General features: G+C 33.1%; 1 protein-coding gene across 2 annotated transcripts in view; it reads right to left on the bottom strand.

Annotated features, from left to right (window-relative positions):
- FSIP2 (fibrous sheath interacting protein 2) overlaps positions 1-26,351 on the bottom strand; it is an 88,595-nt gene that overhangs the window by 55,721 nt on the left and 6,523 nt on the right. Inside the window, exons 5-13 of one of the 2 annotated variants that reach the window (XM_054478287.1) lie at positions 25,721-25,860; positions 24,479-24,620; positions 23,865-23,975; positions 17,327-17,453; positions 14,907-14,993; positions 9,775-9,890; positions 8,864-8,909; positions 7,592-7,698; positions 6,310-6,373 (exon numbers count right to left, since the gene is read on the bottom strand). In XM_054478287.1, the coding sequence (XP_054334262.1) occupies positions 6,310-6,373; positions 7,592-7,698; positions 8,864-8,909; positions 9,775-9,890; positions 14,907-14,993; positions 17,327-17,453; positions 23,865-23,975; positions 24,479-24,620; positions 25,721-25,860 (940 nt within the window). The remainder of the gene's footprint in view (positions 1-6,309; positions 6,374-7,591; positions 7,699-8,863; positions 8,910-9,774; positions 9,891-14,906; positions 14,994-17,326; positions 17,454-23,864; positions 23,976-24,478; positions 24,621-25,720; positions 25,861-26,351) is intronic. The other variant, XM_054478288.1, reaches the window with a different exon arrangement.

Here is a 26,351-nt window from a genome sequence, read left to right as displayed (position 1 = left end):
CACTCCAGCCTCATTGACAGAGCTAGATCTGAAAAAGAAAAAGAAAAAAACAAAAAAAAAGAAAAGAAAGGAAAAGAAAAAGAGAAGAGGAGAGGAGAGGAGGGGAGGGGAGGGGAGGAAGAAAAGAAAAGCTAAAAAAAATTCTAAACTCAGGTGATAGTCACCATTATGAAAACACACAAAAGTACAAAATGAGTGATGTGGTTTGGATGTTTTATCCCCTTCAAATATCAGTTTCAAATGTAATCCCCCAGTGTTGGAGGTGAGGCCTGGTGGGAAGTATTTGGATCATGGGTGCAGATCCCTCATGGATGAGTTGGTGCCCTCCTTACAGCAGTAATGAGTGAGTTCTTGTGCTGAGTTCACATGAGAACTGTCTGTTTAAAAGAGTTTGACATCCACCCACTGCTGCTTTCTTACCATGTGATATGCCTGCTCCCCCACTTCACCGTCTGCCATGAGTGGAAGCTTTCTGAAGCTCTCACTAGAAGCAACGCTGGTGCCATGCAGAACTGTGAGAAAAATAACCTATTTTCTTTATAAACTACCCAGCCTCAGGTATTCCTTTATAGCAACACAAATGAAACACAGAAAATTGGTACCAAGAAGTAAGGCATTGCTATAAAGATACCTGAAAACAGGGAGGCAGCTTTGGAAATAGGTAATGGAGAGAGATAAGAAAAGTTTGAGGGCTCTGGCTCTGAAGAACACAGGAAAATGAGGAAAAGTTTGGAACTTCTTAGAGACTGGTTAAATGGTGGTGACTGAAATGCTGATAGAAATATAGACAGTGAAGTCCAGGCTGATAAGATTTCAGATGGAAATGAGAAAGTTATTAGGAACTGAGCTAAAGGTCACACTTGTTATGCCTCAGCAAAGAGCTTGACTGCATTGTGTCCATGTCCTGGGCATTTGTGGAAGGTGGAACTTAAAGAGTGATGTCTTACAGTATTTGGCAGAACAAATTTTTAAGCAGCAAAGCATTCGAGAAATGATGTGGCTGCTTCTAACAACCTATAATCAGATATTGGGGCAAAGAAATGACTTAAAGTTGGAACTTGTATTTAAAAGGGAAGCAAAGTGTAAAAATTTGTAAGGTTCACAACCTGTCTTTGTGATAGAAAAGGAAAGGGTGTTTTCAATACAGAAATACAAGCAGGTTGTGGAGCAATCACTTACTAGAGAGATTAGCATGACTAAAAGGGGGCCAAGTGTTAACAACCAAGACAACGGAAAAAAGCCCTTGAAGGCATTTCAGAAGTCTTTGGGAAAGCCCCTCCCATCACAGGCCCAGAGGCCTAGGAGGAGGAAAGAATGGTTTTAGGGGCCAGAAGCAGGAAACTGATCCTCTGCTCAGCCTCAGGACACTGCTGCTCACATCCTGGCCACTCCAGCTCCAGCCTCAGCTCAAAGGGCCCACGTACAGTTTGGGATGCCACTGTGGACATTGCAAGGCATAAGCCTTGTCAGGTTCTATGTGCCGTTTAGTCTGCAGGCTTACAAAATGCAAGAGTGAAGGAGGCTTGGCAGCTCCATATAGATTTCAGAGTATGTATGACAAAGGCAGGGTGCCCAGGCAGAAGCCTGCTGCAGGGCTGAAGTCCCTGCAGAAAGACTCTAGTAGGGCAGTGCCAAGGGGAAATGTGGGATTGAAGCACTGACACTGAGTCCTCACTGGGCACTACCTAGTGGAACTGTGGGAATAGGACCACTGCACTCCAGATCCCAGCATGGTACAGCCACCAGCAGCTTGCCACCTCAGCATGGAAAAGCAGTAGGCATTAGACTCAAATCAGTGACAGAAGCCATGGGGGTTCCACCCTGAAAAGCCACAGTGGTGGGGCTGCCTAATGCCTTGGGAGCCCACCCCTTTTATTAGTGTGCCCAGGATGAGAGACATGGAATCAAGGGAGATTATTTTGGAGCTTTGAGATTTAATGTTGGCACTGCTAGGTTTTAGATTTGCATGGGGCATGTTGCTCCTTTATTTTGACTGTTTTCTCCCTCTTGGAATGGAAATTCTACCCAATGCCTGTACCACCATAGTATCTTGGAAGTAATAACATGTTTTTGATTTCACAAGCTCATAAGTGAAGGCAATATACCTTAAATCTCAAATTAAATTTTGGACCTTGGACATTTTATTGAATTAATGCTGGAATCAGTTAAGATTTGGGGGGACTATTGGGAAAGGATGATTGTATTTTGCAATATAAAAAATACATGAGATTTGGTGGCCAGTGGCAGAATGATATGGTTTGGATGTTTTGTCCCCTCAATATTTCATGTTGAAATATAATCCCCAATGTTGGAGGTGGGGCCTGGTGGGAGGTGTTTTGGTCATGGGAATGGATCCCCCATAAATGACTTTGTGACCACTTCATGGTAAACAGTGAGTTCTCACTCTGAGTTCTGATTGTTTAAGAGCGTGGCACCCACCCACTGCTGCTTTCTCACCATGTGATATGCCTGCTTCCCCTTCACCTTCTGCCATGAGTGGAAGCTTCCTGAGGCCCTCAGCAGAAGCAATTCTGGTGCCATGCATGTATAGCCTGCTGGGAGCCAAATCAGGAAGGCAATGTGATTCACAACAACCACAAAATGAATGAAATACTTAAGAATTACCACTAACCAGGGAGGTGCAAGATCTCTGCACTGAGAATTACAAAACACTGCTCAAAGAAACCAGAGATGACACAAGCAAGTAGAAGAAGGTACTATGCTCATAGATAGGAAGAATTAATATTGTTAAAATGACCATGCTGCCCAGAGCAATTTACAGATTCAATGCCATTCCTATCAAACTACCAATGGCATTCTTCACAGAACAAGAAAACATTATTTTAAAATTTATATGGAACCAAAAAAAAGAGCCTGAATAGCCAAGGAAATCCTAAACAAAAAGAACAAAGCAGGAGGCATCAACCTGAATTCAAACTGTACTACAGGTCTACAGTAACCAAAACAGCATGGTATTGGTACAAAAATAGATACATAGGCCTGAAACCATCTGATCTTCGACAAAGCTGACAAAAACAAGCAATGGGGAAAGGATTCCCTATTCAATAAATGGTTCTGGAATAACTGGCTAGCCATATGCAGAAGATCAAAACTGGGCCCCTCCTATACAGAAATCAACACAAGATGGATTAAAGACTGAAATGTAAAACCCAATTTATAAAAACCTTGGAAGACAACGTAGGCAATACCATTCAGAACATAGGAACTGGTGAAGGTTTCATGAAGAAGATGCCAAAAGCAATTGCAACAAAGGCAAAAATTGACAAATGGGATCTACTGAAACTAAAGAGCTTCTGCACAGCAAAAGAAACTAGTAACACAGTAAACAGACAACCTACAAAATGGGAAAAAATATTTGCAAACTATGCATCTGGCAAGAGTCTAATATTGAGCATCTGTAAGTAACGTAAACAAATTTACAAGAAAAAAAAATCCCAATAAAAAGAGGGCAAAGGATATGAACAAACACTTTTCAAAAGAAGATAAACATGCAGTCAGCAGCATATTTAAAAAAGCCCAATATCACTGATCATTAGATAAATGCAAATCAAAATCACAATGAGATACCATCTTGCACCAGTCAGGATGGTTAGTATTAAAAAGAAAAAATAATAGATGCTGGCAAGGTTGCAGAGAAAAGGGAACATTTATACATTGTTGGTGGGAGTGTAAATAATTCAACCACTGTGGAAAGCAGTGTGATGATTCCTCAAAGAGCTAAAAACAGAACTACCATTTGACACTGCAATCCCATTACTGGCTATATACCCAAAGGAACATACACCATTCTATCATAAAGATACATGCATGTGTATGTTCATTGCAGCACATTACTCACAATAGCAAAGGCATGGAATCAACCTAAATGTTCACCAATGGTAGACTAGATTTTTAAAAATATGGCACATATATACCATGGAATACTATGCAGCCATAGAAAAGAATTAGATCATGTCCTTTGCAGGAACATGGATGGAGCTGGAGGGCATTGTCGTTAGCAAACTAACACAGGAACAGAAAACCAAATCCGCATGTTCTCACTTATAAGTGGGAGCTAAATGATGAGAACACATGGACACAAAGAGGGGAATGACACTGAGGTAGAGGGTTGGAGCACGGAGAGGATCAGAAAAAATAATGATTGAGTACTAGTACTAGGCTTAGTACCAGGGTGATGAAATAATGTGTACAACAAACCCTTATGACATAAGTTTATCTGTAAAACAAACCTGCACATGTATGACTCAGCCTAAAATAAAATATTTTCTTAATAAAGAAAATAACTATTTGCCCATTAAAAATAAAATAAAACAACATAAATATAGAAAATAACTATATGCCAATTAAAAATAACATAAAAAAGAACAATAGGGAAAGATAATTTTTTCAATACATGTTGTTGGGAAAATGGTATGTCCACAGGCAGAAGAATTAAATTGGACCCCTACCTCACATCATATACAAAAAACAACAAAAAATGAATTAAAGATATAAATGTAAGGCCTTAAGGCATAAAATTGTAAGAGAGAACATACAAAGCTTCTTGATGTTGATCTAGGCAATAAATGTTTGTATATGGCACTAAAAGCACAGGCAATAAAAGCAAAAATAGAAAAATGAGATTGCATCAAGTTAAAAAGTTTTTGCATTGCTGTAAAACAATCAATAGAGTGAGAAAGCAACCTAGAGAATTGTATAAAATATTTGTAAACCATATATCTGATAAGGTGTTATTATCCAAAGTATATAAAAAACTGAAACAACTCAATAGTAAAAAAAATTATTAAAAATAAAAATACAATCAAAACCACAATGATATACCACTTCAGATCTCTTAGAATGCCTATTATCAAAAAAGTAAAAGACAACAAGCATTGGCAAGATTGTGAAGAAAAAGAAATCCTTGCACATTGTTGGTAGAAATGTAAATTTGTACAGATATTGTGGAAAACAATATGAAGGTTCCTCAACAATTACCTTATGATCTAGCAATTCAACTTCTGGGTATATATCCAAAGGAAATGAAATCAGTATGTTGAAGAGATATCTGCACTCTCATGTTTACTGCAGCATTATTCACAATAGCTAATATATAGAAACAAATGTACATCAACAGATGAGGGGATAAAGAAAGTCTGATATATACCAAGAGATAGATATCTGTCTAAGTAGATGTATAAATAAACACAGATACACAGACAGACAGACAGATATAATACAATACTATTTAGCCTTTCAAACAAAGGAAATCCTGCCATTTGTGACAACATCAAAGAACTTGGAGAACATCATGCTAAGTGGAATAAGCTAAATGCAGAAAGACTAAAAATGGCATGATTTATATGTGTAATATAAAAATGTCAAGCTCATAGGAACAGAGAATAGAATGGTGGTTACCAGGAGTTACAGGGAGGAGGATATATAAGATGGAATAAGTGTGGAAGATCTAATGTACAACAATGTGACTATAGTTAACAATATTGTGTCATTAAAAACTGCTAAAAGAGTAGCTCTTAAGTGTTCTTCCGCCACCGCACACAAATAGTAACTACGTGAAGTGAGGATATGTTAATTAGCTTGCTTGTGGTGAATACTTCACTGTATATACACATATCAAGTTGTATATGATTCTCTTTGCCTTAGGATGGTGTTACATCTTGATTAGCCAATTGTGAGTCAAAAATATTGTAAGCTGAGAATGCATTTAATACCCCAATAAACCGACAGTAAAGTTGAAAAACCCTAAATTGAACCATTACAAGTTAGGGACCATCTGTACCGTCAATATATACAGTTTTAAATTATCCACTATACCTTAATAAAGTTGTGGTGTGGGAGAGAAGCTGCTGTAAAAGCAGAACACAGTAAGTATAAGGATATGAGTACAAATAATTTAATTTTTTTTTCAAATTTTTGTTGTCAACATTAGTACAAACAATAAAAATAACAAAAAGAAAACAGGAAATTCCTTCTGATCCTTCATGTCTCAACGCAGTCTGTTTCTAAATTATAAAGGCTTCTGTGATGACCCTAGATAGGTCTATGCATTCTCTTTCCCATAACTTTCTCAGCTTTTACACATACCCACTTCCTTTATTGCTCTTATCATATTGGGCCATGACTGTCTTTCCAAGTATACTGTAAGAGCCCTGAGCAAATATTGTGCCATTTTTCCTTGAATGGTTAAAACTTAGCACCATATCTAAGATGAAGCAAAAACTCAATAAATGTTAGTTGAAAGAATAAATAGAATGCAAGATTTACTCAATAATTACTGCTGATATTTACCTGATTTGCAGAGATAGCTTGATCTCTTGGTTGGTCTTCCATCCCAATCAGCATTTGTCTCCTTCTACATAATTCACAACAGCAAAACAAATAGATCCACAAAAAAAATTTTTAGGACTCAAACATCAACTATTATTTCTATATTTATAGTACAGAAATTTAAGATTTTGAGAATTTCTCTTTAATGTCAATTTATAAGAAATGCACATGTTTTTATTATGTTTATATTACAGGTATTATTTATAGAATTCAAAGTTCATAGTTGTATCAAAAGTTATACTTAAAACCACCTACACGTTTGGTAATTTGCTGAGACTTTAGGATTTAGCATATAGTTGTACTTTCATCTAACACATCTAAGATTTAATATGGATGGCAATCTAAGATTTAATATGGATGGCAATGCTGATAGTGCACACATTACCCTAAAAAAGTCAGTAATAAAATTTAGACACTGTTTTTAAAGGAGTTTTTTTTAAGTTAAGGGCATAGCCTTTATAATATTTTGGCCAATATGACGCCCAATGTTAAAGCTGTTAAAAATTTTTTTTTTACTCTTAGCATATTTAATGTGGCTATTGATATAGTAGAACAGTGAACTAAGCCTGATGTACATTTGTCAAATGTTTATTATAAAACTGCACTACAGAAAATCGCATTGCGGTAAACATACTACATTTTAGGATTTATACATAATTTAGTGTCTCAATTATTATGCATTCTAGGACACGGAAAATGATGCCACTTTCTACCCTAGTTATGAAGAATTCTTTTGGAAATAATTTAGTAAATTGCTAGTTTATTGAAATCTGTTTCAAACCACATTAATTCCCTAGGGCAGTTGAGCTAGTTAATACTATACTAATAATGAAACCAAAGATACATGTTTAGCTCCTATAACAAGTTGGCAACCCACAGAGAAAATCTATTTCATGTCCAAAAGCTATACCCTGAATCTTTGCTGATATCTCTCGAACAGCAGGTAACTGATCACTGGTCAAAAAGTACTAAATCATTACTGTACAAGCCCAGTCAAAGAAGTTCAACTTTATACTTCCTCTAAAAGTTGCAGATACGTACCATGAACTAACATCTTGTAGCTTACATTTAAGCAGACTGTTCAAGGGCTATTAAAATGTTATTATTGTATGACTAATTTCAGGGAATAAAGTTGTTTTGTATGGTTACATAAATCATGACATTTTATACCAATTATGACCATAAGATCAAAATAAACACCTTTTATTGTGTTTGTATTTGGGGTAAAAGAACTGCTACATACCTCTTCTTTTGAAGGATCCAAAAATGCCTGTGAAACTCTGGAAAAATTTCTCGTGGGTGATACCTGAGCTGAAATAATTGAACCTTGGCCTGAAATATTTATAACTCCTAGAGAAAGAAGAGATAACTTTAAATATGAGAAGTTGATATTGCTGGGACAAGGGTTAATACTAATTTACAGCATTACTCCAACATTCTCCCTGCTCAGCTGCTACAGTGACTAGAATTGCCACAATCAGGGATTTATTTGAGTCAAGGAAATATCTCCAAAAATAACATGTCTTTTTTGATGTTTACTGCCTACAAATTTCCAATGGTTCCCATTGCCTTCAAGGATAAGCCTGAAATCCTTATTTAATGTTTTATGCCAGCTTAATCTTCTGCTATAACCACAGCCCACTGCTAGAATGAACTGTTTGCATTTGAGTAATTAGGCAATGAAAAATCATTTGGATACTGAAATAAACAAAGCTGTGATTTAGGAAGATTGTTTCATAGAAAAATGTATAGTGGGTTAAAAAGAGGAAGATGAAATTGGAGGAAGGTTACTGCAATAGTGAAGAATGGAGAAAACAAGGGTAGGAGCAATGGGAATGGAAAAAAGTGAAGATCAAAATAAATTAAGGAAGTAGAGTAGACAGAAAATGTGAACTTTTAGATACAAAATATAAGAGGAAGAGTCCAAGGCAACTTAGGTTTTGTGCCTGGGTGAAATAAAAGGGTCAGGAAGATGATGATGAATTGAGTTTTGTATTAAATTTGAGGCGATCCTTAGCCACTGGAGGAAGATGTCTCATGTTTTCTGTATGCATATGTCAGATATGTATGTGAGTATATTTAGTGACTTGCATAAATATAACAAGGCACACAGATATTGGGTAATGAATATTTCATTTAAAGACAAATGGGAAACAAAATGTATCATTTGTTGGAAATTAATGGCAGTGAAATATGGAAACAATCTTGGGGACAGTTCTCTGTATTCCAATCTCCTGAAGCCAGTATGCCAGCATCTTTATCTGTAACTACAAACAGCTACAGCAGGGACCCTATCTTTTCCACACTTTGCAAATTCCAAAAGGCACACTCATCCATCAATCACTCAAATATATGGGCTAATTATAATATTTATATTCATAAAAAATTTATATCAGCCTTAATTTTTTAGAATAAGCATATTTTTATAATCAGATACAACAACTTAAAATATATAATAAAACTATAATTGCATACCTAATAACAGAAAAATTATGACTATTGTGTATTTTCTTACCTCTATCGTCGAAAATACTCGAGTTTTTAGATACCATCCCATCTCTCTACATGGTACCACATTAAAGAGAAAAAATTACATTAGTAACTGTACTTCCAAAAAAGATTCTGCCTTCTATCAATTAACCAATTAATACAGATGTTTTCCCTCTTTTAACCTGTAACTCATAAAAACTGTTTAGGTAAAATACATATCAACCTCCTAGGATACCTTTCATATAATCTCAAATTTAACTAGTTCAAAACTGAGTTCAATATGTAGCAATGTATAAACTTACTTCTTCTCCAGTCTTCCTACTTTGCCTTAAGGCATGGTAATACATGCTGTGGTTGGTTCTAAGAAGTTTAGACTCATTCAGTTTGTCTCAGAGAAATCCAATCTAATCCATTTATACCCATTCCAAACCAGTGTAATGCTTATTAAAAACACTGTTTAGAACCAAAGTAAAATTCATCATTCCAGGATAATTTTATTGAAATAGTATTTTTCTGTGTCTCTTGCCTCACTAGACAATGAGTCTTTTAGAGGAGCAATTATGTCTTATTCTTCTTTTTATCTTATATTACCCAATTTCTTATATTTAATTTATCTTATATTACCCAATTATTGTTTTCCTTCATTCTAGCTTAGTACAACACCTGGTCAATAGTATATGCTCAATAAATGCAAGCTGTCATTATTATTATTGCCAAATGTTTGTTTGGGTTATTTTCTGCTAAAATCCATAGTGCGTTTAGCACAAAGCTAACTCAACATTTTCTCTGCCAGGAAAATGGATCAGGTTTCATGAATAAAACTCAATATCCCTAAACAATCAGTACTATGCTGCTGAAGGACAGAGTTCATAGAAATAAAAGTTAAGTAGATAAATTAATAAATACAACACCAAACTTTAAAGCATAATTGTATACCTTTTGATTTATACCATTATCCTGTGCATCTGCCTGATAAACAACAGAAGTTGAGTTTTTTTTCGTAAAATTAATTGAACTATTTTGACACTGATGAGCAGCATTTGCTGTATGTCCTAAAAGTAAACAAAAGAGAGAGAAACTATAGTTTCTTTTTTTAACAGCTTTAGGGAAGTACAATCAAAGTACAATAAATTGTACCTATTTAATTATTTAATTGACTTTGAAATATGTATCCAACTGTGAAACCATCACTGCATTCAAGATAACATGTCTATTATCCCTAGAAGTTTTTTCATGCAACTTTGTAATCTATCCATCTCTCTGCTCTCATACTCCAACAACACTGATCTATACCACTAACTCAAGATTAGTTTGCGCTTTCTAGAATTTCATATTTCCCTGGCTTCTTTCACTCATCACAACGTTGTTGCATGTATCAATGGTATTGTTTTCCTTTTTCATTTCTGTGAAGAATTCTACTGTATGGCTATGCTATAATTTTTTATCCACTTACCTGTAGATGGACATTTGGATTGTTTCTGGTTTTTATAAATAAATAATTTATTTATTTTACTTGTTTATATTATTTTATTATAAATAAATATAAATTCTATTTTATTATAAATAAAATTTATAAATAATACATTTCTATGAACTTTCATGTACAGGTCGTGTGTGAACACATTTTTTTTTCATTTTTACTGGGTAAATACCTAGTAGCTGAGTGACTGGTCACATGGTAAATATAGGTTTAATTTAAATAAAAAGCCTAACCAGTTTTTCAATGGGGTTGTACCATTTTACATATCAATCAGCAGTGCATCAGAGTTTCAGTTCTTTCACATCCTTGCCAACATTTAGTAAGCAGAAAAATAAAGATCAAAGTAAAATTTTTAAAAAAAATAAAAAGAGAGAAAGAATGAAATAAAAAACTGGCTCATTAAGATATTTAGTAAGTAATAAGCCAAAAACAAATAAGGCCACAAATCAGCAAAATAGAAGCTACAGATAATTACTAAATGAAATAATAAAGAAATACATGAAAAATGTATGCCAATAAATTTGAAAATAGATACAAGGAACAAATTCTCTGAAAAATCCAAATGGTCATGTCTCATAACAAATAAATAGATAATATGAACAGCCCTGTAGCAAAGAAATTGAATACGAGGTTTAAACCATTCCACAAAAAAGCTCTAGACTCAAGTGACTTTACCTCTGAATTGTGCTAAACATTTAAGCAAGAAATTATGCTAATTCTACACAAACTCTTCCAGGAAATTGAAGAAGAGTGAACATTTTCTATCTCATACTTTGACATGAGAATCACTTTGATACAAAATATACAAGGCATTATAATAAATTAAAAATTTGTTCAATTCCCCCATGAGCAAACATGCAAGAATTACAAAAAAAACAAATAAATATCATGTATAATATATAATACATTATAATATATAACAATATTATTATTATACTGACCATTATATTAATAATATATTATAGTAATATAATTATATCATAAATATAGTAAATTATAATTTTAATAATTATTTATATTATAAATAAGATAATTATCTTATATATTATACACCATAAACAATATAATATAAATATATGTGAATATATATTTCTGTATAATATAATTTTAATAAATATAAGTATATAAAAATATGTTAATAATATTATAATAATATGTAATAAAAATAATGCATTATGAATAAGTAGAGTTTATCCAAGGAATGAAGAAAATCAAAAGTAATTTGATTCATTCAAAAAATCAAAGTAATTGGCTGGGCACGGTGGCTCACGCCTGTAATCCCAGCACTTTGGGAGGCCGAGGTGGGTGGATCACAAGGTCAGGAGATCGAGACCACCCTGGCTAATAACATGGTGAAACCCCATCTCTGCTAAAAATACAAAAAATTAGCCTGGCATGGTGGTGGGCACCTGTAGTCCCAGCTACTCGGGAGGCTGAGGCAGGAGAATGGCATGAACCTGGGAGGCGGAGCTTGCAGTGAGCCGAGATTGTGCCACTGCACTCCAGCCTGGGCGACAGAGCAAGACTCCGTCTCAAAAAAAAAAAAAAAAAAAAAAAATCAAAGTAATTTATAATACTAACAGAAAAAAGGAGCAGATTCGTGTGATTATGTCAAAGACGCAGAAAAAGTATGATACAATTCAACACCAATTCATGATAAAACTTCTTAGTGAACTAAGAAAAAAGGGGATGTCTTTTTCTAACAAAGGCTATATTTAAATATCTAGAGCTAATATCCTAATTCATATGTATCACTTTCCCTTATGTTTTAGAAGAATATTAAGATGTACACAATCACCATTGCTGTTCAACATTGTACTGGAGGTCCTAGACAGAGAGAAATAAATGAAAAGTGAATACCAACAAAATCTCAGCAAGCTATTTTGTAAAAATTGGCAAGTTGTTTTTAAAATTTATATAGAAATGCAAAGGCTCTAGAATAACCAGGTCAACCTAGTATAACAACTAACATTGGATAACTCAAACCGCTGAATTTCAAAACTTATTATAAAGCCACAAAAATGAAGAAAATTGAGGTATTTGCATAAAGACAGATACATACATCAATAGAACAGAAGAGAATGTTTAGAAATAGGCCCAGCTATCAATGATCACTTTATATTTTCAAAGTTGCCAGAGCAACTAGATTTGTACGAGATAAGCTAGGATCTTCCTGTCTTCCCAGGTAGCAAGGAAGCTATCAAAGACCACTAGGGTTAAGCCAAAAATACCTCTAGAGCTATAACAAAGTCACTTCCACTGGCCTGAGGTGTTACAACATGAAGACAATGAGGATGAAGACCTTAACGATGATCCATTTTCACTTAATAAATAGTAAATACATTACATTTTCTCTTCCTATGACTTTTTCAATTTAATAACATTTTCTTTTCTAGAGTTTACTTTATTGTAAGATTATAATATATAATACATATACATAATATGTGTTACTCAACATTTTATGTTTTCAGTAAGATCAATGGTGGGCTGTTAGTAAGTTTCTGGGGAGCCAAAAGTTAAATGTAGTTTTTTTTACTGTGCAGGGGGTCCTTGCTTCAACTCTCACCCCTTGATGTTCAAACATCAACTGTACTTCTAGTCATTCTATACATAATCACCCAAACATGGAAACAACCCAAAATTTCAAATTTCTTTCGATTGAAGAATGAAAAAACAAACTCTGGTGCATCCATACAATGGAAAGGAATAAACTATTGACACATGCTATAACTTGGATGAATTTCAGAGGTATTATGCTGAGTAAAAGAAGCCATTTTTATAAAGTTACATAATGCATGATTCCATTTATATGATATTCTCCAACAGAAAATGAACTATAGTCATGAGAACATACTACTATTTGATAATAATCCCAGAGGTAACATAACTAATAATCCCAGAGGTAGTTGGAGGAAGGAGGGTGTGACTGCAAATAAACAGCATGAGGGAGATTTTTGGAATGTTGGACTGTTCTACATGTGATTGTGATATTGGTTACATAAATCTATACATGTGTTTATACATGTAATTGTACAAAATGTTCCATTTTGCTTTAGGGTAATTTAAAAACCAAAATAAATGCCTTGAGATTTCTTCTGGGAACGAAAAAATACAAAGACAAGCTAAGAAGCTGGAGCAGAAAATTGACTTTGAACTCTGCTTGGAGAATCACCAGCTGCAAAACCGTGTGGGACAAATTTCTCTTAAGAGTATAGAGGATGTGACACTATACAGAGTTCACACTCATGACTCAATGAGGAAATGGAAACCAGGCAGACCTGATTATGGTGCGTGGGAAAGAGGAGCACCTCTAAAAACATATGATGACTTGTGATGTCACTACTGTGTACTTTTAAAATTCACAAAAAGACTACAATGACACATACCCTTCACTGAGACAGGAGAGTAGATATATATAACCCCCTCCACCCAATTCTGATATGAATCACATTACTTTACATTTCATCTTTCAATAGGATATTTCTCCCAAACATGCTTAATTAAATTTACAGGTATGTTCTCCAGACAATTGTCATGATAAACCGGTATCGCAGTGAGGCTAAAAACAATATTTTCCATTGACCATCATTTCCTGAAATGTCACTGAGATTCTTTGACAACAGTAAGATTAGTCTGGGATGCATTAAACACCAGATTTTTACAGGATCAGTTTGCTTGAGATAACTGCTTGAGAAATTGATAATTTAGTTTTATTGTCTACATTTAGTATAAGATGTAGAGCTGGTATTGCCATAAATTTGCCAGTTGTAAATAATCCTTTGGTATGTTGTAAAAGCTGAACTTTAAAAATGGGACCCATGAATTTTGGAGTTAAATTAAGTGAACCTCAGTGATTCTGAGGCAGAAAGACATTCTAGGCTAAGGCAACCCTATCTTTTCCAACATTTCTGACTCTTGATGAAAACTAAGCAAATTGCATACTCGGGAAGAAAAGATTTTAAACAGTATTTCTTTTATTTTTTAACCAATAAGGCCAAGAAATTTAACATTTATATGTTAATTTTTTCTTTGAAATTTAATAATGGGAGATTAGTTATACTGTTCAGTTTTTGAACAGTCATACTCTGGTAATATTTTTTGGAGGATTTTTATGTTGTAATTTGGGCTTATAGTCTTTCAGTGAGCTCTAATGAACAACATGAAGTGACATAACATAAGTTAAAAGATAATAAAGTGATGTTACAGTAAAGGCCACAGTGAATCTGGAGTAAATGTACTTAATTTCTGACATATTTCAGAGTTTTCTGAGATTATTTTGAGCAAAAATATTTTCTACAAGTTGGTAGGCATGCTGTATTATTATACATTTAATAGTAACAGAACCTTCATTTAATTTTCTAAAATAATAATATAATGTCAGGTTCAAAACAGTAAATCAATTATCTAGTTATCAAATTCTAAAAGCAATAAAGGCCACATAGCTCTTGATAAGCGTCACTCAAAATCAGTTATCTGACAAAAAGAAAACAGGATTTGTCTGCACTCAAGTAAAAGAAGTCGTTACAAAACTGTCTTTCCCCAAATCATTGTTTAGTATCTAGTGTTTCTTGTCACAATATTCAATTACCATGTGTTTCTTTACATGTATTCTGGTCTCCATCAGGATAAACTAACATTATATCTTCAGAAGTCTTCTTTTTATTCTTTGGAGAAGCTTAAAGAAATATAATAAAACATTTATTTTTACTTATGATGATGACAGAATTACCCAAGATAGACTACTTATACTTTTATGCCCAAGAGGAGCTGAACTATATGCTAATCTGTATGTGGGATTGTGAGAGAAACTGGAGAAGATAGACAGATGTGAAATGGGAGAAAAGACAATTCTTGAAATATTATCCCTTAATATTAAAAGATACTCTTGGAGGGATAGAATGTTTTTCTAGCAGAAAAGGAAATCTGCACCTGGCGCAACTGAAACATGTCATTTTCCATCTGGGTGCATAACAACATAGTGGCTGGGCTGAAGACTCAGCAGTCCACAGTGACTGTTGTAATTCCTGGATATGCCTTGCTGCCTGGCATAAGCAAATGCACATATATATTCCCTTCTTTGTAATAAATGTAATTATAGTTTTGCTTTTCTAACTATTAAGGTGGCAAAAGGTCCTCCCTGCATGTGTGCTCAAGGGGTTGTTATTAGAGATGTAAACTATGAGAGTGATCTGTTTCCCCATTCACTGATCACTGAGCAGATTCTTCTGATATTTCCTTTCTTTTACTTTCTCTGTCCCACTAAAAGCTGTCTACTTGTTGGAAGATAACAACATTACCATAGTGGTATAATTCAATTTAATTTGTGCCATGGATATTCTTTCTATTCTGACTCTTTGATAATATAAATTAAACTCATTTACATACTACTTCTTCTTCAACAGTGTATTTAAATAACAAATGTTTAAGCTACATAAATTATTCCTACTATATGAGAAAGTTAATGAAGATGTAGGAATTTTTATAGTTACTAAAGTGATTTCATATCTGAGGCATATTGCTGTCATTGCCTCAATGAACTAAACAGATTGAAATAATCAATTTAGCAAACATGTACTTAGTGTATATGCATGGTGTTCTATTGAATACAAAGGTGGGAGTTTACTATTATAAATGATTAACACAGCGGGAAGTATGTAATAAGTGAATTAAAAGCGGTGCAAACTACTTGAGAGATTCACAGAAGAGGAACCTTCCAGTTACGGTTATCAACAATGACTTTTTGGTGTGTAATTTACAGTAGGGCTTAAAGCACTGTAGGATTTTGATAAATGGAGACAGTAATCAGGTCATTCTAAATTGAGAAAAATTGGATACAGAGAGGCAGAGAAGTCGGAAAGGTAACGTGTTTTAGGAATGATCGGTAGTCTAATTTAACTAAACAACAAAATAAATTAAGTTCTTCCTATATGCTAGAATTTTTACACTCTTTATAGGAATTATCTAGGAGTATTATCTTTGTTTGCAGATAATGAAACTGGCTTAGGAAGGTTAAGGAATTTGCCCAAGCCGTAACATCGCTAGAAAATGATGAAACAGGATTGGACTTCTACAATCCAATTCCAGAGCCTGTGCATATCACCACTAGATCATAGCTGCCATCTTCAAGGATGTAGTGTAAAATAAAGTTAAAAAGTTAGGTAAAGACTGAACTCTAGATGCTGATAAATGCTTGCTGAAGCAGTCTGAGTTTCATTTAATAGGTAATAGTTTTAAGGGTGGAGGAAGAAACCATGAGAACAGAGTTTTAAATGTAGCAAGCAACAGTACAAAATGGATTTGAGGCAGGTAAAAAGAAGACTCAACAGAGGCTAGTTGGTAATCTACTGGAGTGACACAGGAAAGCTCTGACCTAGAAATGGGATTGATGAGATACTATGACAATAGCTGCGTGGAAAATAATCAGTTTCTTTCCTGGTACTACACAGTCAAAGATAGTTAAAACAAGTCTACATTTTTGCATTCTGGCCATGAAATTTTATCTAATATCGAAGAGAAAAACCCATTGTAATTTTATAATGTTATAAATAAAGGAAGTTGATAGAGGCTGGGCATAACAAAGCCATTCCTCCTTTTAAACTTTCTTCATTTTTTTTTTCTTCATTTATTTCTTCCTTCTTTTTTTTCCTAATTCTGTACCACCTCCCTTTCTTACCGGTTGGCAACATAATAGAACACCATGTTGGTATATAATAGCAGTTATCTTAGCTACAAGTTTGTATCATTTTAGTAGTTATTTTAAATATAGGGAGGTTGGTTACAAATGCAGTACAGGCAAGACTGTCTCCTGAGCCAACTGATGAGATTGTTATAATTTGTTATCATTGTTAGATATATGCCTTCTTTTCAACTTGAACTGTAATATAGAAATGCCTAGAACAATGTCTGGCACAAAGGGAGTAACAAGTGTAAGTACACAGAGTATTACACAAGGATTTTTACATAGATAAGCATTTCCTACTTAGCTACATCATCTTTTAATGTTCTCACATTCACCATGTGTTCCATCTTGACCTCTGTATTTAAATGTATTTTTTCCCATATCTTCTCCTTTAAAGCCAGTATCTTGCATTTTTTGTAAATGATAAGCCATTTTTTTTTCTAGAAGATCTTGTTTCTACAGTATTAAAGAAAATATATTGGTTAATATTAACTTGCCATTTAGAAATGTAAAACAAATCATTTAAAATGTGACAATATTTTGAAAATGGATAATCAGTCCTGTCTTGATTTGTAATGTTACAAAAATAAGAGAGTAGTAAGGGGCAAATTTCAATTTGTGATCAAACACAAAGAATATATTTAACATGTATGCAATTTACCTTTCTACATACCATCAGAGAACTAATTCAGTTTCTGATCAGACAGGGTATCTTATCCATACCTGTCCTGGTGAGTTTAAGTAATTTCTCAATCATCTTGAATTGGAAGATTCCTGAGGGCTTAACCAAATATCGCTCAGGTCTACCAGAGGTAAACATAATATAGTACATAAAATGTGACTTCCCTTTGTGAATTTCTGGGCTAGTATTGAATGTACTAGAAAGAAGATAAATCCATACAGAAAGAACCCCAGAGATTCTTAGAGGGTTCTTGCAGTATTTAGCAAGAAAATGGATTAGCATATGTAAAAAAAAAAAACTACACAAGACTACAGTAAAGATCTTCCTAAAGGACTGGAGAAAACAGTCACTGGAACCTATCTAGGGATAGAAAACATGCCTATTCCCCATATAAATATTTCACTGGAAAGCTACACTGGAAAAACCTCATGAGTCATGTCATAGGGCATTGAGTAGAGTACTAAGATGGATCTTAACTCAGTAGTAGGAAATAACTAGCCGCAGATAAAACATGGCTCTCACCCCACCAGCAAATCATAAAAGGCAAGACCTGTACAATCAAATTGTTTCCAAAGAAATTATCTACATCCAAAAAGCTAGAGAATATTTATAAGAAGATAAAAATACTTAGTATACAAAGTAAAATTCATGTCTGGCATCCAATCAAAGAATACTAGGCATGTAAAGAAGCAGGGGAATATGACTTATAAAAGAAGTAGATCGATCAACTGAAATTGACTCAAAAATGACACAAATGTTGGAATTAAAGATAAGAAACAATACAGCAACATAATTGCAATTTGTATATAAACAAAGTGAAGAAGAGATATGGCAGATGTAACAAGGTCCAAAAGCAATTTTCAAATATGTGAGATGAGCAATACCATGGATGTATTAATGGCAGTGTAGACATTGCAGAAGATTAGATAATGGGAATTCAGCAACAGAAACCATCCAAAAGAAAACACAGAGAAGTGAATAAATGAAAAGATTTCAGTGAGATATGGGACAACTTCAAGCAGCCTAATATGCCTGAAGAGAGGAGAGAAAAGATAAAATAAATATTACATAATAATATCCTAAAATGTTTCAAATTTGATGAAAACTGTAAACCCACAGGTCCAAGAAGCCCAAAACACCAATGTATAGAAAACAAGAAAAATTTCACCAAGTCATAATAATCAAATTTCTCAAAACTAGGGATAAAAAGAAAATTTTTAAAGTTACGTAGTTTCTCTACGTAACATAATTTGTTACGTAGTTTAAAGACAGTAGATTTCTTCTTGGAATCAATGTAGAGAAGAAAGTGAAACAGCATCTTTAAAGTACTAAAATAAAAAAAATAGTCAATGGTGAATTCTATACCCAGTTGATGTTAACCAATATATACTCAAAAAAAAGTTTTCAAAAATAAAGTGTAAGTCTTTTGCAGACATACAAAAGTAAGTTGGACTAGGAGCAATGTAAAAGAAAGCCCTTCAGACAGAAAAAAAAAATGATAGCAGATGAAAATATGAGTATACAAAAAAAGAATGAAGAGCATAAAAATTTTTGAATATATGGCCAAATATATGACTTATTTACATCATGATAAAAGATAAACGATTGTTTAGACAAACTTAGCAATGTATTGTGGGATTTATTACGTATACATATATAAATAAAATGAACGACCAAAATAGCATAGAGGCCAAAGGGAAAAAAATAAAGCATAATATTGTAAGGCTCTTATACTATATGTGAAATGGTATAATATAGTATAATAACACTTGAAGAGCTACCCTAATAAGTTAAAGACATATACTATAATCCTTAAAGCAACTGGTAAATTTCAAACAAAGAAGAAATATACAAAATAGATACAAAGGGATCATTAAAAATCAAAAGAAAAAGGCAGAAAATGAAGAAAAGAACATAGATGAGACAAATAAATAAATGAGATGACAGACATAAAACTAATCATGTTAATAATCGCACTAAATGTAAATGCTACAAACACCTCAATTACAGGCAGTTGTCAGATTTGATATGAAACCAAAGCCCATCTATATGAGTAGTAACCACACACACACACACACTCACAGAAAAATAAAGACCCAAATTTGTTCTTAAAAGTAAAACACAAGAAAATAATATGCCATGCTAACAGTAATCAAAGTAAAGCTGAAGTGGCAATGTTAATACTACATGTAATATTAGAGCAAAGAATAATAACAGAGGAAAATAAAATATTTTCATAACAATAAAAAAAATCAAATCACCAACAGACATAACAATTCCAGCCATTTTTTACCTAATACTGAGCTTCAAATAAAACAAAAACTGAGATACTAGACAAATCCAAAAATTTAGTCAGAGATTTTAATAACTCTTTCTCTCAATAATTGAGAAAACAAGTATACAGAAATTGAGCTAGGACTTAGATTTGAACAATTCTATCAATGAACTTGATATCTAGAGAACAGTTATAAAATACTTCACCTAACAACAGTAGAAAGAATTTTTTTTCAGGTATACATCTGTAATTTACCCAAAATGACCAGAGTTTGGGATGATAAAATAAGTCTCAATATATTTAAAAAGATTTGGGAAATAAAAGTCTTTTCTCTGACCACAATAAAAGTAAATTTGAAATCAATAACAGAAAGATCTTGGACACACTTCAAATATTTAGAAGCTAAATGACACATTTTTAAGTAACCAATGAATCAAACATAAAATTAAAAGGGAAATTAAAGTATTTTGAATTGAATAAATATAAAACATCGTCTATCAAAAAAAAAAATCTGGGGACTCTTGATAGACCAGTGTTAGGGAAGAACTTAGAGCACTAAATTTCTGTATTAGAAAAGAGGAAAGGTCTTGAATTAATGACTTCCACCTAAAAAGAAAAAGGTATTTAACAAAAAGATCAGAACAGAAATCAACAAAATAGAAAAAAAAAAACAGAGAAATTCATTAAAACTAAAAACTAGCAGTTTGAGAAAATCAGAAAAAGAGAAATAAGAAGAAAAAGAAAAAGCAACTCTAGCCAGGACTGATAAGGAAAAAAGAAGTTACAAATTACCATATCAGTAAGGAAAGTGGGTGACATCACCAGGGTCTAGAAATACTCAAATGATAACAAAGGAATGTTATAAACAACTTTGTCAATAAATCCCACAATTCAGATGAAATGAAAAATTCCTAGAATACACTATCAAAACTTTTAAAAATAATGTTTTGAATAGGTATATAGTTAAGTATCTCCCCACAAAGAAACCTCATACCCAAATGTCTTCACTGATAAATTTCATAAAATATATAAAAAATAAACAATACCAATTCTAAAATAACTTTTTCAAAAATCTGAAGATGGAATACATAGAGATTTATGGTATAAGGCCAGCATTACCCTGATACCAAAATCAGAGAAGGGTAGTGCAAGAAAACTATATTTTGCACTAACATCTCTAGTGCAAAATTCTAAACAAAATGTTGGCAAATTTAATACAACAATATGTAAAAATGATAATACAATCAGACCAAGTGTATTGGTTTAATGATCTTTTGTTCAGGATTCATTTAACACTCAAAAATCAATTTGTGTTCTCTACTAAGCAATGAACCACAAAGGAAAACCTACATAAGAATTCAATAAAACCACAGAAGAAAATGTTTGTCAAAATCTTACATCCATTTCTGATAGAAATGTTCAGCAAACTAGAAATGTAAGAAAATTTCCTCATCCCAATGAATGACACCAGTAAAAAAAAAAAACCCACAGCTAACCCTATAATTAATGGCGACAGACTTAATCCTTTCCCCTTGAGATCACTAGCAAAGAGAGCCACTAACAAACAAATCACCAGTCAAAAATAGCTAGTATGTCTGCTTCTATTCAGTATTATACTGAAGGTTTCAAGCAGTGTGATCAAGCAAGAAAAAAAAATTGAAGGAACTCATCAGAAGAAATAAAACTCCCTTTATTCACAGAAATGATCATCTGTGTAAACTATTAATTGGCATCTAGAAAAAAGAACTACTAGAACTGATTATCGATTTTTAACAATGCAAGATACAAGATGAATATAAATAAATCAGATGTTTTTCTAAATGCTAGCATTAAGTATTCAAAGTTTGAAATTTAAGAAATATAAATTACAATAGCATAAAATGTATGAAATACCTAGGGATGAATCTATGAAAAGATATATAAGAACAGTACACTGCAAACTACTGTTAAGGGAAATACCTAGGGATGAATCTATGAAAAGATATATAAGAACAGTACACTGCAAACACTGTTAAGGGAAATTAAGAAGACCTAAATAAATGGCGTGACATATGTGGTTCATGAGTTGAAAGACTCAATATTATCAAGAGGTAAATTGTGCCCAAACTGACCTATAGAGTTAACGCAAATCCAATAATAATAATAAAAAAAAAACTCAGCAAGACGTTTTGGTAGAAATTAATAAGCTGATGCTATAATTTATATGGAAATACAAAGGGCTTGGGATTAACTAAAACAACTGAAATAGAAAAAGAAATGTGTAAAACTGGCATGACAGATTCAAGGAATTATTAAAGGTACAACAATCAAACGAATAGGTCAAAGAATAGAAGAGAGTCCAAAAATAGATCCACACAAATAATTTTTGACAAAGATATTAAGAGCAAAATCTAAACTATAATATAATAAGACATAATTTGCAGTGAAAAAATATATAATGTCAAATCTGAAAATCATGACATAAAAATATTATGAGACAAAAATATTATGAAACACAAAGGAATTCAAAATTTCTTATAGTAAAACAAGATTCACAAAAGACAACTGTAAAATAACTCCATTGGAAATATCAATGCTCAAATGGCTCTGCCATTAGCACAGCTTAGGCAGCCTGTGGTGTTATCATGCTTACAGTCAGTGACCACGTCTAATGGGCACTCCTCCCAGGCCGATTTTGATCGGTTGCATTAGTCTTCACTAAAACTGACCAACATTCTTTGGGTAGTAATTGACATTAGGCAAAAGGAGAAGAATCTAGTGCATTCAATTGCTTCTGGAAAACAAAGATACTTTCAGAGATGTGCAGTTTTAGAGCAAAACGAAGAGGACAACTTGGTGAGACTTCTCATTGAAAAATAGTGAAAAACTGAGTATTAGAAAATATTAATAATAATTATGGCTGGGCATGGTGGCTGACACCTGTAATCCCAGCCCTTCAGGAGGCCAAGGTGGGAGAATAATTTGAGCTCAGGAGTTTGAGACCAGCCTGGGCAACATAGCAAAAACCCGTCTCTACAAAAAATAAATAAATAAATAAGTAAAAATAAAGAAGAAAGAAAAAAGAAAGAAGAAAAATAATAATCATGGTAAATTGGAATAAGCTGAGCCTGCAAAATGAGCAGTGAGTCTCTGATGGTACTGAAAGGTACAGGTAACAAACAGAATGAAAGATAAGCATATATATTTAAACTTTCAATATTTTTACAAAATTGCTATGTAACAGTATATGTCAATATAAACTAAATTGTGCAAATCTTACATTCACACCTAGGTTTGTTAACAATAACCTACCTAAAATTGCTATTTAGAATTTTAGATTAACATTTATCAACATGCTAAGTTGACAATGGCATTTTATTAAATGAAAAAAACAGCCTACAGAATAGCTTGCGAGGTATAATAACATGTATTTAATTATTAATTGGAAAAAATAAATATTATTGGAAACATTGTGGGGTGGTGTATGTGTATATGTGAGAACTAAAAAGTTGATAGAGTGGTGGTGGTAGGATTTTTCTCTTTCTTTATATTGATTTACACTCTAAATCACAAAATCTTATATATTATTAAAGATAAAAAGTTAAACTGAATAAAATTAACTGGTGAGGAAAAATTGAGAAATCCGACAACGCACTGCTGGTTCTAAAAAAAGTTAATCCGTCATTTAATTTTTTCATAGTAATTACAAGTATGGTTTATGGTATAAAAATAAAGCCAAAAATAATTATATCACATAATAGAGCAGTACTTTTTATATTATAGTCAAAAATACTAAAAATGTCCATAACTTGCAGTTTTATATCATGCATATCATTTGGAGTAACTGGGCAACAGTCATCTCACAAAGTGATTTGTACTTCAAAAAACCAAAACAAAATCTTCTCAAGTTAGAGACTAAAGCTCACCCTACCTTCCTGTCACTCTCTTCTCTGTTTCTATGCCGTTGTTCTTCTATCCTCTCTTCTCTTTTAACATCTTCTGCCATCCTTGTCAGAAGTAACATCTCTTTTGTCTTCCATTCCTAGAAATCACAATGTTACTGCACTTGGTGTGTGTTCCTTTCACAACAATATCTTTGTATTTTGTCCCACCAAAAAGTATATTCAACAAGTCAGGGCCTAACAGAACTCAGGTTAAGCATAATGAAAGGCATACGTTGGGTTTAGAATATACTTTTCTTACTGCACTCTTATTAGGAATGCAAATATGATAATTTTTTACTAAAGCTAAATTTCAAAAAATTTTCGTCTCCACAATAAGGGCATTAAGAGAGTTAAATAGTGTCTAGTTAACTTTCTAACTGTTCTTTAAGAGCAGAAATTGGCTTATATACATACTTTGTGGTATCCACCTCATTATTTTATGTAACAACTTGTATATTATAGCTATGAAGGAAATTTAATGGTAACAAATTATTTTGAACTGAAATGACTTCAAGCAGTACAATGCACAGTTAAAATTATTTACAAATGCAACAACTGTACACAATTTTTCTCTTAATATTTTAAAGTTGTTATCTCTCACCTCTTCTATTTTTCTACGAAGAGTAAGTTTTCTTCTTGTGTGTTCCCGCTGTCGTCTTTCTTCTCTATCCATCAGGAATAGGCGTTGTTCTTCTGCTGTGCGTTCAAGTTGTTCTAGTTTTCTACTTATCATATCCAAATATCTGAGTATGAGTGCAAATATTACTAAAGGTGAACTGGCTGTTTCTTTTATGATGGCATCATCTGCTATGCCATTCCCAAACCACCTCCTTGCTTGCCTTTGATTTCTTGAACTACAAGAATTTTACTGTTTTTCTGTCTGTCCTGTTTATAAACCTTTAAAACAGCCTAACCCACCAGCTCACCATGTTTTACTTATTATAAGGTCTCTCCACTACACAAGTATCTGATCTAATGGCAAAGATAATGGTAAAAAGCAGAGCAAAGTTACTCAAAACATTTTGCACAGTAAGCATTCATAACTCAGTAGGTTTAAGCATATGACCTTGCAAAAAAGGCTGAAATAACTGAAACAGTAACTTCAAATGTGAAAAAACAAAAAAACAAAAAAAACAGTACATTTGAATTCTCTAAGAAAAAGTGGGCACTGGGTTCCTTGTAATTTACAAGTCCTTGAACAAATCTCTCATCTGTAGTCTGGATCTCTGGTACATCAATATGCATTATGGCAACAATACCATGTAATGAAACCATGGAATGAATATAAAAGTCAGGTAATAAAAGTCAGCCCAATTCCTTACCCCATCCCTAGTGTAGGAAAAAGAACTATAACATCCTTTACTTCCTAAGAAATAGGCTTGTCCATGGAATGGCCATGATTGAATATGACTGAGTCATATTTAAATGAGCTTACAATCTTTTTTATAGACAGCACATATTTATATATTGGCATCAATTATTCCAAACTTACTTTTTTTGACTTTGCACTAACTTCCTCAAAAAATGCTGTCAGTTCTTAAAGATGAATCTTAAAAAGCTGTTATTGTTTGAATATATTGTTTCTATATTCTAATATAGAAAGATTTTGACTCTAATTTTTCTTTTAATAACCAGTTTGGCTTATCCCTTGGGCTTCCAGCAACCCTAACCCCTCTGGTAGAAACTTCTTCCACCTCTTGGTTTCACTTCCTTCCTCTACACTCTGAGGGATCCAGGAGAATGGTATTTAGTACTTAAAAAAATTCTTCAATTCTTTCTAGTATTTTCCAGCTTATATGGGTCCACAACATACTCATAAAATGTGCATCAACTTTAATCTTACCTATGCCTCATTAGCCGCTCCTGGTCCTTAATAGATTCAGTGCCCTCCTTTAACAACCAGTTTTGGACTTGTGCAACATCACAATGTTGAGGGATTTGATTGTTTTCCGGTACGTTATGTAGTTGTTTTGCAAGTATTCTCTATTTAAGAAATGTGTGTATTACATATATATAATGCTTTTTACATTTCCCAGAAATAAAACCATTTAAATTCCTATATTTTGTAAATGCTTAATTCTGTTTAATTGCATTTACATCTATTTTGAATCCATTAAAGACACAGACGAGCAAACCAAAATTAAGATTTACTCTGAAAATAAAAGGTAAACATTTCAGTTTATTTGTCTACCTATTCTAAATAAGTTAAATAAAAATATGCAAGAAGTAGAGAAGAAACACTGGGCACAGAATGAAGTGGGGAAAATACAGAATACTTAGAAATATAGTGAAGTCGTTCTCGTTTGTATTTAACCCTTTTATCTTTAGGACACACATTTGCAAACACTCATATATATACACCTTTCTCACTTCGATCCAAACCTCTTGACCCTAAAATCTGAATTCACACAAACACACACACACACACACACACATCTTTGAGTCAAAAATCAAAAGGAAGTCACTATCCATAA

Source organism: Pongo pygmaeus, chromosome 11 (genome assembly GCF_028885625.2).
Source record: "Pongo pygmaeus isolate AG05252 chromosome 11, NHGRI_mPonPyg2-v2.0_pri, whole genome shotgun sequence".
Taxonomy (NCBI): domain Eukaryota; kingdom Metazoa; phylum Chordata; class Mammalia; order Primates; family Hominidae; genus Pongo; species Pongo pygmaeus.
This window is presented reverse-complemented; position numbering and strand designations above follow the sequence as displayed.